Source organism: Otolemur garnettii, unplaced genomic scaffold, assembly GCF_000181295.1.
Source record: "Otolemur garnettii isolate 467f Iridium unplaced genomic scaffold, OtoGar3 scaffold00011, whole genome shotgun sequence".
NCBI lineage: Eukaryota > Metazoa > Chordata > Mammalia > Primates > Galagidae > Otolemur > Otolemur garnettii.
In genome coordinates, this window is record NW_003852406.1 from 20,205,168 (window position 1) to 20,221,251 (window position 16,084).

The following is a 16,084-nucleotide window of genomic DNA, read 5'->3' on the forward strand; positions in this document are numbered from 1 at the left end:
TTAAGGCAGTGAACAGTGGAGGATCAAAAACCAATTTAGGGTCTGACGGGCAAAATGCTGTTCAGCCTGACAGGAAGCCACTGGAATTACAAATGACCTTTGGTCCTAGCACTGTGGGTACAAGTGGGGTGATCTAACATAGACGTGCCAGTTAGTGTGAACGCCAGTGCTAGGACCAGAAATTGTTGAGCCAGGCCAATGGAACATCAGACTGGAATTGAAAGATTTACTTTTAAAATGTGAAGCATGACTCAGTAGTGGTCAGATTCCAGGTAACACTGCGATGTGAACCACATGTTGGTTTGATAACTTCACACCAGTTAAGTTGAGAAATGAGCTATTTTAAAAGTTAGACAGCTTGTCCTGCTTTATCTTATTCACCATGCTGGTTCATTCACATTGCAGCACACCTACCCTTGGAAGTAACCAATACAGCCAGCACCTTGAGATTTTTGAGTTCACTACCAGTTCACACCAGAATGGCCACACCTGTAATTTGTCACTTCTGGCAGTTATTCTGTCTTTCTTGTGTTTGTTTGTTTAAGACAGAGTCTCACTCTGTCAGCCTGGATGAAATGCTATGGCATCATAGCTCACAACAATCTCAGACTCTCTTGGTTTCCTGCCTCAACCTCCCAGGTAACTGGAACTACAGCTGTTCACCACCCTGCCCAGCTAGTTTTGTTTCTCTTTTTAGTAGAGACAGGGTTTCAGTCTTGCTCAGGCTGGTCTCAAACTCCTGAGCTCAAGCAATCCACCCAGCTCAGTCTCCCAGAGTACGAGGATTACAGGCATGAGCCACTGTGCCTGGCCTTGTCTTCCTTGTGTTTTACTGCCAATACTTAACTGAGTTGAAGGAATGTCTGTTTTGCACAAAGAGAAGGAAACAGGACACAGATATACTTTCAAGCTCCCCCACCCCTAAGTGCCTTCCAAGAGTGAGGAAGGATGAAAGTAGAAGAGCAGAATAAAGATGGTATCTCACACCCCCACAGACTACTTTATTCTCCACCACTCTCCTTTGTGAACTCATATCTTCCAGCCAAATAGAATCAAACCCTCTGTGCTCCCCATTTGGCCTCAGTGCCTAGTTTTGGTGCTCAGGCCATTCTCTCCATCTTGCAGGGCTATTTATTAGAGGGTGCACATCTTATCCTTCAAACAATACAGAAATTCTTTGAGGAGTCATATCCTCAAAGTATCAGCTGTCTAACAGTGCCAAGCTTATTGTCTTTGACATGGTAGGTGCTCAAGAAAATTGTTGAATGAATGAGCAAATAAATAAAGCATGAATGATCATAGAGACAGATAGCATCTTATGTTTATACCCTGTCAGTGTCTGAATTCACCACTACATTAATGTCAGGTTCCATCATCAGCTTTAGTTATGAATTTAAGGCAAAATGAAGTCCCTTTTCCCAGTTGGTTACTTATGCCCTTACACAAAGCAGAGTTCTGCTAAGAATCTGGGCCTGCTCAATGTGTTCAAAAATAATCTCTTATCTGTTTATTTTTAGGTTCACATGCAGTTTAAGAAGCAGTACAGGCAAGCCAGATGCAGTGGCTCATGCCTGTAATCTCAGCACTGTCAGAGCCCCAGGTTGGGAGGATCACGTGAGGCCAGGAATTAGAGACCACCCTGGGCAACAGCAAGACCCTGTCTCTGCAAAAAAAATTAGCTGGGTGCAGAGGCACACACTCTGGAGACTGAGGCAGGAGGATTGCTTGAGCCCAGGAGTTCAAGGTTGCTACGAGTTATGATCACACCATTGCACTCAACCTGGGTGACAGAGTGAGATCCTGTCTCTGAAAAAATAAATGAATAAATAATTCATAGAGACCCTGTGTACCCTTCACTCAGGTTCTTCCAGTAGTGACCTCTCATAAGTACGTACACTGTCACCACCAGGAAATTGACACTGTTACAAGATACAGACCACTGACCTTACGCCGGTTTTAGCAGTTTTACATAATACTTGTGTGTGTGCGTTAGGGGAGGAGCAGTAATACAATAGCAATGACATGGGTCCTTTTAAAGTCAAGAAACATCATGGTTTCAAAAAAGGATAATGATCTCCTGCCTAAGTAAGTCATTTCAAAAGCTTTTTTTTTTAAATTTGTATATTCTCTTTTTGAAGCATCCAACTTACCCAGTCAAGGTCACAAAGTATACTTATGGCACACATAGTCTGCAAGTGAACCAGCAGCAGCTGCGGTTGGTACAGGAGCCCCCTCTGCCTCCTCCCATCATCCACCTCTTTGAGTGTGCAGGTACACACACACACACAAACACACACACACTGTCTCTCTCTCTGTCTCTCTCTCTGATTTTCTGCTGCTTGCTTTTTTTTATGCCTGAGTACCTTGCTGACAAGCGCTAATAACAAAATACCCAGAGAGAGTCCAGTTGAAGTTAGCATACATTAAACATTCTGAACTTGTCCTTTTGCTCATAGATTGTGCATAATTAATAATTAAACAGTTTCAGTTGTAATGGGTTGACCTTCTTGAACTGTTCATTATTCACAAGGCAAAGGCATCACTCAAACTTTTTCCCCTTGTCCTTCACTGCTCTCTAGCATGCCACGTGCTTGTGTTCCAGTTGTTTAGCAAAAGGGGCTGACCAGGTAGTTACTGAAACCTCTGGGGCTTGGAGACCGTCCTTCTTGATGACCAGAATTGCTTACGGAAATGGTTTATGGCAGCTGTTTTTATATAACAGTTGCCTGCTCGATAACAAGATCCAGCTTGTGTCCCTCCAGCAGGACTCTAAAGTTGATTTGGGACTAGCATCTCGGGTTAAGGCTTTTGGTTAAGGTTGTGTCCACTGTTTTTGTTCCACACCTCTGTGCATAGAAATGCAACAGAGAAGCATCCCAAAATAAGCCCTTGGGATGAAGTGTGGCACCCAAGGTCTTAAAGAGAGTGGCTTTTATTAACATTTTAGGATTGGTTTCCGCCAGTATCCAGAGTTATTATCCAAACTGCTTCTTCAATTTGTATTTATATTTTTTGGAATGTATTTCTCCATCTTGCCAGAACAATATTTTATGAAGGATGTTTTGGTAAGTAGCAGCGACTATTTTATTAGAGTTGCTGACCCCTTTGGGATGGTTCTCATTTCCCCTCTAACCTCACAGTGTCTGGATGCTTTCCCTTCCTGTGAGCTAGTGAAACTGGAGGGCATATTTACTGTGCACTCCCCACACATACAGATTTGAATAGGGTACCAGAATAGGCAGACTCTTGGAGATCTTTCACATCCTGATCTAAACTAACTTCTAATTTTATTTGCTTTAAAAAGAGAAAAGTGGGGCAGCGCCTGTGGCTCAGCTAGTAGGGCGCCAGCTCCATATACCGGGGATGGTGGGTTCAAACCCAGCCCCGGCCAAACTGCAACAAAAAAATAGCTGGGTGTTGTGGTGGGCGCCTGTAGTCTCAGCTACTGGGGAGGCTGAGGCAAGAGAGTCGCCTGGCCGAGGAGCTGGAGGTTGCTGTGAGCTGTGTGACTCTACAGAGGCCAATAAAGTGAGACTCTGTCTCTACAAAAAAAAGAGAGAGAAAAGTGTACTTTAAAATCTTTTTGTGCAGTGAATATACTCAGTTTTATTCGTTTGCTTTCCTTTGGAGTATTAACCGCCTGTGTACTTTGGTGGGGTTGAAGGCTCTCAGAGGCCTCCTCAGCCCAAGTGTTTACTTGTAGCATTCTGGCCACCCCCTTTTCTAGTCAGTCTTCTGCATCTCAGAAAATTCTCTCGTGAGATAGGCAAGAGACATGGATTTTAAAAGGAGAATAAATATTTGGCATTATGCATGTGAGATTAGAATCCCTGCCCCCATCTTTGATGAGTGATTTTTTCCAGGGACCACTGAGATGAGAATCCACTCTCTGTGGTTCTGCAAAGTCAACTTGGGCTGATGTTTTTCAGAAGTGAAATAAATTATTCATGGGTACCACCCAGTGTTCCTTAGTTTTATAATATGAGAAATTTAACAGGCTACAATATCAGGTCTTAAACAAAATTAACTGCCCATGCAAGATGTCACATTTCCTCGTTTTCTCATCCATGTGAAAATGACATCTTCATCAAGTTGCCTAGTCTATAATTCATTAATTTACTCTTGGTATCATACTTTGAAATGAAACCCACATTAGCATCATATTTTATACCAGATCTTTATAGAAAACCAGTCAGGAATTTTAAGCATCTTGGTAAATATTCAGCCGCATTAAGACAGTAGGCTTTTATTTTTCTAAATATTGCATTTTAAAGCAATACTTATTCAGACACTTCTAGTACTACACCCTCCAAAAAAAAAAAAAAATTCATAAAGGGATGACTTAGAGAAGCTTCTTCACTGATCAGAGTCCATAATTTTGGCATCTCAGACTTTGAACTATCTTTTTACTAATGATTTTTGAGACAATAAAATGTCATTTCTTGCACTGGGACTTGTAGAATCTTGCCAGCTTGGTGATATGGGTTTCCTAAAAACAAGCTGAGGCTGAAATTGATATCATGGTTTATTTTTGCTCTTCAAACCTATGGGACTTCTGTGACCATTTTATAGTACCTTTATTGAGGATTTGTCATGTTATTCTGTGCCTTGTTTCTTTTGAGTGGACTGTTTCATCACGGCCCCCCTTTCTGTTTTTCACGCCCTCGCTATGTCATGCTTCTGTGTCATCCTTTGAACATGGCAAGATTTTATTTCACTCCCATTTTCCTTTGTTTTCCAAAGCTCTTGGACGCCTTTCACTACTGATGAGAATTTTAAGTTTAGAATTATTAACCTTTCCCTCTTCTGTATGAACAGAGTAAATTCAAAGAAGAGAGATATGTAAAAACCAAGAACTATATCGTTCATATTCCTTTTCTTTTAAGCTCTCTGGGGTTTTTTTTGTTTGTTTTTGTTTGTTTTTGTTTTGGCTGCTTTGACCGCCTTAGTTTCTTTTGATTTAGTTGTATTTTCCAGCAGTTTCCAATTGTTTGAATTGGAAACAAAGCCTTAATAAGAGTTCTAGTTAATTTTCTGTCTTGTAATTACCGATCTCATTTTTCTGATAATTGGCCACAGCAATTATATGTATATTTACTAATCACATAGGAGGCTGTGCAATTGTATCTATCTGCCACCATCGATAATGACACGCATATTGCAGAGGTGCTTTTATCATCTTCTTTTTTCCACTACATCAAAGCTATTTCCTCTCGTTCTCAATAATGAATACATGCATGCATTTGACACAGTTGTGTGCTAGAGAAATTGTTTGGCTCCCACCAAATGCTGCATGTTCTGAGTTTCTTGCCTGCAGCGCTGGAAGGTTGTATGTAATGATATATTGCTCATCCAAATGGCCAAAGCACTCCAAAGCACAGTGAGATTAAAATAAGTCATTCCTTTGTTAATTTAAATAGGTGCATGTATCATACTTTGCAGGGCACTTTGTGTAGGGATGTCAGGGAGAAAAAAAGCCGCCGAAAGGTATTTTTAATAGCAAATGAGAATAGATGAGAATGGAGTCATTTGCAGCTGCCTACTTTATGTGGCTCTCTTGTTCCAACTGTAGGTCTAATGAGATGACTGTTAAAGTACTCTGCAGTGTAATTTCATTACATCCTGAGCTGTTACACTATAAACACAGTGGCGCTCTGTCATTCTTAGAGAAACTCCTAAATTCTTAAAGCCTTCCTTTGCAAAACGATAATGGGGTTTGTTGCCTGTGTTTCGTGGCGGTGGTGGTTTGACGCTGTGTAGTTTTCTGCTCTTCTGAGTGACTCCCACCTCCACCCCGGTTTTGTTTGGGAGTTTTTCATTGTGTCCTTCATTATTGGCTTTCTCACATGCGGAGTTTGCGTAGACTGGCAAATAAGCTGAAATTCCTTTTCAGGAAACAACGTCCCCTATAAAAGCCTTTCTGTTAAAGTTTAAAAAAAGAAAAAGAAAAAAATCTGACCCAAATGATTTCATTAGGAACAAGCAGTTAAGAGCAACTGAATATACAAATAAATGTAAATAAAAAGGAAAGTGTAAATAAATAGCAAATCCAGTAAAAGAAACAAAGGTCAACACAAGAATAATTTCACAGCTCTTTGTTAATTACAAGACCATTTGTGTGTTACTTAAATAATCATTAATTTCTCATTTACACTTTCCCTACCTTCTCTCCTACCCTGTGGCTATCATTGTCCTTTTTTCACCTCCCCTCCCTCTCTGCTCTCCTGTTTCTCACCATTGTAAAATGTGTGTGGCTTTAAACTTGGCGTTTTTACCTAAATGTGTGGAAGAAGTAGAGACAGTCTTTTTAATTGGATGAGGCCTTATTTTCATTGTATTCATCTTTACACTGTTCCTTTGCGGGGGTGGGCTAGGGGTGGGCTATAAAGGAAGAAAAGGAATTGTTGTGACTTTTGGTGACTTCTTTTTCCTCCATCCCAGGATTCGCCCGTCCTTCCAGTTGGAGAGTTCTCGGAGCCATTTGTACATTTCATCACTCAGTGGTGAGCCTGTTTGCAAACATGCCATGCCCTCAATGTAAATGATACATGCCATTAACTCTGCGGCTCCATGAGACCTTATGGCTCTCCCTGCTTCCTTTTGGAGACAGGAGGGACTTCAGGGCCTTGGGCAGATGGGGTAGCAAAGCTGAAGAAATTGTTTAAATTATGTAAACGTTATTTACACAAAGAGTCATAAACGTACTTCAGAGGCTTTTTCCTGTTTTAATAAACTGCTGAGAGTCATGCTACTTCTTTGAGCACAGATACTGTTGCTGTCCTTTTTTATTTTTTAAAGAAATATACAATTTTATAGTCCCTGTTGAACAGACATATGAGCCTTATTTTTATTAACGTAACCTCAAGTTACCCATAAAACTGTCTGTCACTTAGTGGAAGCAGCCTAGTTTATTAATACATTAGATCTTCAGTAAATAACTTTTTGGTTGTATTTTAAACACAATACTGAGGTCCCATTTCATATGAATTTTGATGTTTGAGAAACTGAGAAAACATAGTTCCATTAGGCCTACGTTAACCCTTACAAAATTAAGAGGAACCACTGATGTCCTCGGGTCTAGGCAACGCCTAATCATTTTCTACCTAAGGAATTAAACATTTTTCTGCCAAGGGTTCTTTTCCATCCTTCTGCCTTTTGCCTCACAGCAGAACTCCCTTTCTTCTATTACCTCTTTCACTACCACCTCCCCATCCCCTATCCTGAAGGACTCATGTGGCCTTGGGAGACCCACTTGTTCCCCTGCCCTCTCCATCCCCCCAGCATGGAGGATTACTCAGGAGAGAGGAGGAAATCGGGAGCATAGGAATGACTGTCCTCAAAGCAAGCACAACCCAACCTGAATTCCTTCGTAACTACTTTGCCCCTCTTTCCTTCCTTCAGAATCCTCATTTCTTCACTCCTTCAGAGTCATGTCCACTACTGGTGGAAAACCAATAGGCAGATCCTGCCCAAAGAAACCCTTCCTGTGGTGTGCCAAGTGGTGTAGGCAGGAGTTCTTGCTAAACCAAGATGGTTGAATGCTGTCCCCTCACTCTCCCCCATTATCCATCTGATGATTACACCGAAGTGAGACCAAGAAATATTCCTTAGTATAAATGTCAAGCTTTATCACCTTTTTGACTAAGTGTGATGTGTTACCTCTTAATAAAAAAAATGTCTCATACAGTTCACATTCCATAGAAAAAATATGTGGGGAAAATTTTTCCCCTGATTTTAAAAATTTTTATTAACACTTTCTGTTTATTTAAAATAATATTCTGTTTTTTTATATACTATTCTATTTTTTTACTTTGAAAACATTTTATTTCCAAAGCATGCCATGTTGGAAAAAAAGCATATGTATTAATTTAACACTGGAATCCTGAGCTATTTTGAAGCTCATTGTTGATGTTAGAATCATTATCCAGAAATATATATTAATCTCTGTTCATTTCTTTTACACGGAATTCCTAAGAACACTTGGAAGCATATCAAGGCAGTGCCTCATTTTTAAATGCAGAAGACTGTAAAACAAACCTGCAGTTCCTATGCTGCCTGGAGGCCTGGTTTGAGCGGCACCCACTCCAGAGCTGTTGCATGTGTGACTGGATCACAGCACTTACCTCTCGCTATGTGGTCTGAAACCAACCTGGGGGTAGAGCTGGTCTGGGCAGCAGGGAGAAGAGTAGTTAAGGCTCTACCTCCCTTTTGTCCAAAAAATTAATCAGCTGTTATTTAAAAGTTTTATAGAGACAGTGGGAGGGATAACCTGTGTTGAAATTTCCACAGATGTCAAGCCGAAACAGAAATGATAGTGGGTAATAGCCTTGTTTTCCCAAGAGATACAGCTACTTTGGAATGTCAGATTAGGACTGTTACCAACTCCACTGGCGAGACAGCTTGAATTACTTGCTAATGGATGTAGTATTTGAGAGGTGCATATGGTTATTTATGGGGAAGGCAAACGTCCTCGATGTCATTAATGGTTCATAACTACGGATCTTATTTACCAAATGATCGTTAAATCTCTCTATTTAAAAAAAAAAAAAGTACTGTCAGCAAATGCAGAGACTATACGGAAGGGTTTTCTTCTTGTTTTTTAGAGGATGCCTTATGTAAAGAAAGCATCTGTGTGATTTTCCAAGTAGTAGAAGCAGCAGTCTCTTTTCATGACTTCATCCCACAGACACTCTTTGAGTTTAGAACAAATACAGCCATCACAGGCAGCTCGGGCGCACATAGAAGTGCTCTATCACATAGCTAAGTACGTTCTACAACTACTCATTATACCTATTGTGCGGAAGATAAAAAATATTTTGCATGAGGATCGTGCTTCTTTAAGCAGTTTAAACAAACTTAGCTGTGCAACATACAGCTGTTTAATGAATTATCAACTTGCATTGTAGCCAAAATAAACGCAAGTCCATATAATGTACAGTTACCCATTTGTAATTTTGTAGCATTATCTAGATTCCTGACCTCTTTCACATACTATTTGTTGTTCAGAGTGACAGCGAAGGAATTAGACACATTCTTACTTAACTTGATAGTCAAGTTTCCTTTTTTACTGTCTTATCCCAGTTACCAAAAAGGAAGTATATTCCCCCAAATTTAAGTATGAAATAAATTGACAAGTCAGGAAGAGATTATTGCTGCTTTTTTCACATTCATTTCAAAAGTAAAATTAGAGGCTCGGCACCTATAGCTCAACCGGCTAAGGCGCCAGCCACGTACACCTAAGGTGGCGGGTTCGAATCTCCAGCCTGGACCCGCCAAACAACAATGACGGCTGCAACCAAAAAATAGCCGGGCGTTGTGGTGGGCGCCTGTGGTCCCAGCTACTTGGGAGGCAGAGGCAGGAGACTCGCTTGAGCCCAGGAGTTGGAGGTTGCTGTGAGCTGTAATGCCACGGCACTCTGCCCAGGGGGACAGCTTGAGGCTCTGTCTCAAAAAAAAAAAAAAAAAGTAAAATTAGAATATGTTTCAATTTATTCTTTTATCTGTATTGCAAAGATAAAAAGTAAGATAAGTTTTATTAAAGTAACTAAAAAAAAAAAACTTTGTATTTCTGATTATTAAGGTCCCCAGAAATCTCATTAAATAGGCAAAAAGAAAAGAAAGACAGTACTTTGGCCAAGAATTGGACATGATGAATTTTTAAAACATTCAAATTCCAGGAGATATAGTGAATAGTGGGAATCATAGTGTAAATTTACAAGGGATAGAGATAATATGAGGTTTTTTTCTCCCCCTACTACAGCATGCGAAAGCAGCCAAAAGAAAGGCCAGCACCTGAGGAATTGATGGTAAGTAAATATTTTTAGTTACATTAGAATTCTTCAGTTACATTTATGTTTAATGTGTCCTTTAAAAGATAGAATGAAATTTAAAACAGCCAGTCACTGGAAAGTTAACATTATTTTATTTAGAAAGGTGTTTTTGAAGCTTCTACCCTCAGATGATAGTCTTCAGTTCTTAAAAAGCTACCACTTTTTTGAAATTTAATGCAGAGCTCTTTTCACTCACTGCGCTCAAGGGTTACAAACTTAATACAGGTCACTCTTTATCCTTATTTGCTATTACAGCCTTTCAGCATCCAGAGGGTTGGTAACAGAAGATAGCATATGAAGTTTTTAGTGCAGTCCTATAGGAAAGTTCCGAATGCAGCATGGACTCCTCCCAGATTCACGTAGAATGGAATTAAACTGGCTGCAAAAGATCAAGTTAATGTGAAGCTTTGGTCTCTCCTCAGAAAGAGACAACTACAAGGCTGCTAATGCTCTGTTCTCAGCTCCAAGGCAGCTTTCTTTGATTGCAAATGACAGTTTTTAGTCAAGCAGGGAGAGGAGCAGAGATGCTCCCTAACAATTCCCAAATGGTCATTTATTTAGTGCAGATTGTTGATTTGACAATGCACAAGCTGTTAGAATAATGTTAGGATCGAGCATTAGTAAATAATAATTATAGTCTACTCTTTCTAATGTTTTGCATACCCTTCTCTGCCTTTAGACTACTACAGTCAGAGCAAATTCCTATCAGTTTTTCACCTCTTTAAATAATATGCATTTTACAGATATCTGTTCAGAGGATTTCATCTATTACAGTGCTTAACAAACATTTTAAGCACCCAAACTTCTGCATAATACAGATTTCATCCCCAAATATAAAGTAACAGTAAGTTTGCTTTTTGCATCTTGAATACTTTTCAGGAAGGCACTTCTCTCTTTTGGGTTCCCAGGGAGCAAAGTCTCAGTTTTCAGGGTAGTTTCCAGTTAAAGTTCACCCCTAAAACCTCTGCAATTTATAACATATAGGTTTCATGTCTAGAATAAACTGGGTTTGGCTCTTTATTTTTTTTTTCCGACTCTTTGATGGTTGGAAGATTCTTGCAGTTAGTCACATTTGAGAAAACTTGGAACAGGTTCTAGAGATGGAGACCCATTTACCTTGTGCATTATGATGCTATGGCTGGATAGCTCAGCTATTAAAACAAAGGAATAGGGTTTCATATAACAGATATTTGTTTGTAAATGCATGTTTCAATGCTGCGATGAGTTGGCCACTTACAAATAAAACTTCTGCACATTGTACATGCACTCATAAATGCACGTGGATGTACGTGTTGGTAAGGAACACCACTGCAGGTGGCAGATCGTAAAGACAAGGCTGAAGGGTGCGTACTTTCAATGCTTCAGAAGCAAGTGGGTGTCTCTGTGTGTTCGTATGGTGGGGGAATATGTATTTAGAGATATCTCTTTACAACTGTACACCCTGGTGTGTCCTGTCCCACATTTTTAATTAACAAGTATCAATAAATCAATAAAATACAATGAAAAATGTAGTCACAGGAAATACCATCCCATACTTAATTTAGCATTATTTCTAGTACTGCTCACTGTTTGTTTTAAATGAATGTATTCCCAGAGGCATAGCACCATGAGGCCCCGCTGATTTGGTAAGGGCTCAGTGAGGAGGCAGGAAACACTGGACTGGGTGTGGAGCTACGGTGGTCACGGGATTGAGCCCTGCCAGTCTTTGGCCAAAAGGTCGAGCCCAATAGCAGATGGGCAAAGAAAGTGAGTTTTCCTTTGTCTGAGGAACCCAAGTCACATCCTAGGGACCAGTCTTAAGGAACCATTCTCTTTATTCCTTCCAGCATATTAATGGCTTTAATTTTTCCTTTTCCCTCTCTCCCTACAACCTATTTGATGGTTCTCCCATCTGGAAGGCGAGAGCCTCCTCTAGAGTACATGAACTGTAGAGCCCATTTGTCACTGTGGGTAGGGGCCTATGCCTTTTGTGAAAAGAACAGTTTATCTCCCAAACACAGTAACTCCAGCCAGCAGGGTACCAACGTGCACTGCAGAAGCTTGGGCTGCATCAGATGTGAGGACTACAGGATTGTTGAGGTTTCCCTGTGGGCCTCCATTTTCCAAAAATCAAAGGAAGAAAATCAGAGGTGGAGTTGGGTAGAAATACCGAAAGTTAAGAGATTTTGAAATCTTACATGAACTCCATGACTTTACCAGGGAACACAGCAAGTCCCAGCCTAAGTAAATCAGAATGTGAGATAAGTGGACCAGATCACACTCTTGGACCTTGGCTATGCACATACTGGGCAAGTGATTTTTGTCTTTTTATTCCATAAGATCACTGTATATACCAGAATTCACAATATCAAACTTTTTTTTTTTTTTTGAGACAGTTTGACTCTGTGGACCTAGGTAGCTCATAGCAACCTCAAACTCAAGGGCTCAAGCAATCCTCTTGCCTCAGCCTCCCAAGCAGCTGGGACTGCAGGTGCTTGCTATGATGCCTGGCTAGTTTTTCTACTTTTAGTTGACATAGGGTCTTGCTCTTGCTCAGGCTGGTCTTGGCCTCCCAGATTGCTAGGATTATAGGCATGAGCCACCATACCCTGCCCCTGACAGTTTTTGACCATGTCAGTCTTTTTTTTTTTTTTCCGGTGTAATAGAGAGCGATTTTATTTAGGAAAAACAAAAAGAAAGTTTAGAGTACTTGCAAAGAGAGTTGAAAGTGGGTCCCTCCCATGAAGGAGAGATACAGACCAACCATATCAGTCTTCACAATGAAACATAAAAAACTCAGTGTTAGATTCTTGAGATCATTAAAATCCCAGGGTTGGAACTCATTTAATTATTTAGCTCTTTTATTCCTTCTACTTTTGTGTGTGATGGCTCTTAAGATGGTTGTCAGTTTTTATATCCTAAACAGAAGTATATTAAAGTTGGACCAAGAAATTCCGTTAGTGCTACATTTGGGGGAGCCGAGGGTCTATATGAGCTGCTCCAGGTTTCTGGCGTGTAGCCATTAAGCTACACAGAAAATGTACTCAAAAGTTTTGTCATCGGTATCCCCATCATCTTAAGAGATCTTAGAATCAGATAATCAAATTCAGCAGGCCACTGGGTGCAAAGTCCTATGCTAGACTCAGAAGACATAAAGAAAAGTAAGCCACATGGCTATGGTTTTGCAGGGGGTATTGAGTGTACTTGGAGGTCCTTTTGACATTGACCTGGTGGAGTTCAAATTAAGTCAGTTTCTTAACCTGCTTCTATAGAAGGAATCCTAGTGTCCAGGTGTGAAAACTCTACTTCCCATTCAAGTGTAAGGAAGTCCTTCATCCTTGGGGAAGGTATGACCCTTCTTCAATTTTTTAGAACCTGTTGCATAAACCAAGAGTCAGCTCCAAACCCAACAAAAGTAAACTAGCCATGTAAATAGCCAAGAACATTCTGTATGCTGGCACATCCAGCCGGATAGGAGTCCCCTACCTGTTCCTGTGATAATGACTGTGGGATTGTTTGGTTTTTTGTTTTGTTTTTTTTTTGTCGTTTTTTGATGGGGCCAGGTTTGAACCCGCCACCTCCGGTATATGGGGCCGGCACCCTACTCCTTGAACCACAGGCACCACCCCGATTTTTTTTTTTTTTTAAGAGCATCTCACACTGTCTCCTAAGCTGGAGTACAGTGGTGCTATCATAGCTCATTGTAACCTCAGCAAACTTCTGGGCTCATGCGATCTTGCTGCCACTGCCTCCCAGTGTGCTGGGATTACAGGTGTGAGTCACCACTCCTGGCCAGTGCTTCCGTTGTTAAAGAACCTGCTCTTAAATCACACTGATGCTCATCATAGGAACAACCTGTGTTGTTGGCTCTGGGACCCAGGGCCGCCAAACTGAGGAAAAACCTTTCAGACAGTGAGTCTCTGAGGAGGTAGGAGGCTTACACAGCCCGGCTAATGTTGGAAAAGGCCAGCTTGTGCCAGTCAGAAAGGATTGGCAGGACTGCAGCAAGAGGGGAAAGGAAGATAAAGCAGAGATGGTAGAGAAATCTCCCCCAAATGTCAGTAACCAAACTGAGGGAAGCACAAACATAAAAATCAGATTCTTGAATTTAGGGACAGAGAGGCAACTTAAGATGGTAGCATTAAGATGGGTGGGGGGGGCGGTTTCAGGTGTGTTTTTTGTATTCAGTTTATGTTCAAATTTTTAAATAAAAGGAATATGATGAGAAACATTTGCTTCTGTAAACCACAAAGAATTCCATCTGAGGAATTAATCTTCAGGGTTTTTTGGCAGCTTAGGTCAAGCTGTGACTTGATGTCACCCCGGACTCTATTCCCTCTCCACTTCAGTATCTCCATCTGCAAAACTGAGGGGCCGGACTAGATCAGCAGCCCTTGACCAAGGCTCTGTGACTTCAGGAAGTCAGTCAGAGCCCTGAAATTACATCCAAAATTGTGTGTGCATGTGGAGATTTGCATATTTTTCTGAAAAGAGGAATTCATGGCTGTCACTAGTTTTTCAAAGCAGACCATGACCCTAAGTGATTGCTAAGCCCCCTGTCTACCTTTCCATTCTGTTCCTTAGAGATGTGCGTTCAGGACCAGACCAGCAGCTCAGGGGGGAGGAGGCATTCACTCATGGGGGAAGGGTAGGCGGGAGCTTGCTTGGCAGGGGGAGGGTAGGGAAGGGTCCTCCCTGTGGGGCTCAGCAGGTCTTCCCACCAGCTGTCAGGCAGCCCTTTAACCTCCCAGCCCCTCCTGAATGTGATCCTTGACTCTAGCAGGGAGGGTGTGGGCTGTGTGCACCCTTACAGTTACAATTTGGGCCCAGAGTGCTGTGGATCCTTCTATGCATTTAGAGTATTTCCAGAAGCTTTCCATGTCTAAGCTCTATTTAATGGAATCTATGCATAGTAAGTAATCAGGTCAGAAGAAGCAGCATCCCGGTTTGAGATCAATCGCTGGCTAATACTTTATCTAGGCCACTTTATTATCTCATGCTGATCCGATTCCCATTCTCCTCCTCCTTTGTAGCAGGCACTTCAGCTGTGGTAAAAGTACGTAGCACATACATATTAAAAACATATACCCATTCTATCTGTATGTAAATGCGCGAGGCACAGCTGGATATTGCAGAGGAGTTTGATTTACTAATAGTTATTATCTGTTGTAGCTGTTCAATGGCAGAGAGAATTTCAGAGAAACGAGCTGGCACAGAAATTGTCTTTATGCTGTTACTATACTGCTTTCGTAATTGTTTAAAAACATGGGTTTTCTCCTTAGGTTCTAATAATGCCTGTTATTTTGTGTATTTCCTTGTACATTCCAGAGCAGGGAGTCCTCGTTTAGCATTTCCTCACGTTTGGTTTTCAATCCAGGCACCCAAAAAGAAACACAGGGTGCAGTTTGAAATTGAAATTTGACGTTTTGCTTAGAAAGCAAGTAAATAGTGGTGCTGGAAGTACAAGAAGCAGGTATGGGTCTTACGGTGTCAATTGTAATCAGAATAATATTCTTAAAAAAAAAAAAAGAATAATATTCTTGGATTTTTTTTTCGTATGAAATCTCCACAGCTGCAAACTTGAAGGCATCTCATTTCTCAGTGAAGGCTTTATGTACAAGAGGTGGTAATGTTTGGGGGCCAATAAACACCAAACTGCTCTAGAAAAATCTGCTTAAACATTTAATTACTTGCTAAGAGATGTTAACTTGTTTAACTCCTCTAAATTAAGTTGTCACTGGTAGCTTTTCTGCTTTCCCAAACCTGGTTGTAATTACATTTTCAGATTGGTTGCTTGGTTGGTGGTTCTCTCAGTTAATCAAGGTACATGAGAAACCGGGGCATGGTCCCCTTAAAGATCAGAGTAACCACAGTGGTAGATTTTTCTTTCTCTAGCACTCAAATTCCATTGTGACTTGGGGCTTTCTGTCATTATTAAATCCAAACCTTCTACTCACTGTGAAAAACAAAATGTACTGAGCAACCAAGAAGACGATTTTATGCCAGCTATTGTGATAAGGAGAATGTTTATTAATAAGGAACAGCTCCAAAGAAGGGGCCAAGGTTGGGTGGAGGCGGGTAGAGGAGGAGTCATGGGGAGTCTTGTGGAAGTCACTGGGATAGATGGGGAAGGATCTTCCCTGTGTGAGAGTGGGTGCTCCTCAGGCAGGCATTTCTCGCTAGTTGCTGCCTTCTGGGAACACGGGGCTCAGATAAAGTTCAACATCATCGCCACATCCTACAAAATGTGCCAGAGATGAGTTGCAGCTTATTTT

The 16,084-nt window shown here is 41.0% G+C and overlaps 1 protein-coding gene across 4 annotated transcripts in view; it reads left to right on the forward strand.

Moving 5' to 3' along the window:
• The window catches only part of MAP2K5 (mitogen-activated protein kinase kinase 5), a 281,458-nt gene that overhangs the window by 231,743 nt on the left and 33,631 nt on the right, over positions 1–16,084 (forward strand). For all 4 annotated transcript variants that reach the window (XM_003784455.3, XM_023509981.1, XM_023509980.1 and 1 more), the window contains 2 exons: positions 6,442–6,503; positions 9,761–9,806. In XM_003784455.3, coding sequence (XP_003784503.1) covers positions 6,442–6,503; positions 9,761–9,806 — 108 coding nt within the window. The remainder of the gene's footprint in view (positions 1–6,441; positions 6,504–9,760; positions 9,807–16,084) is intronic.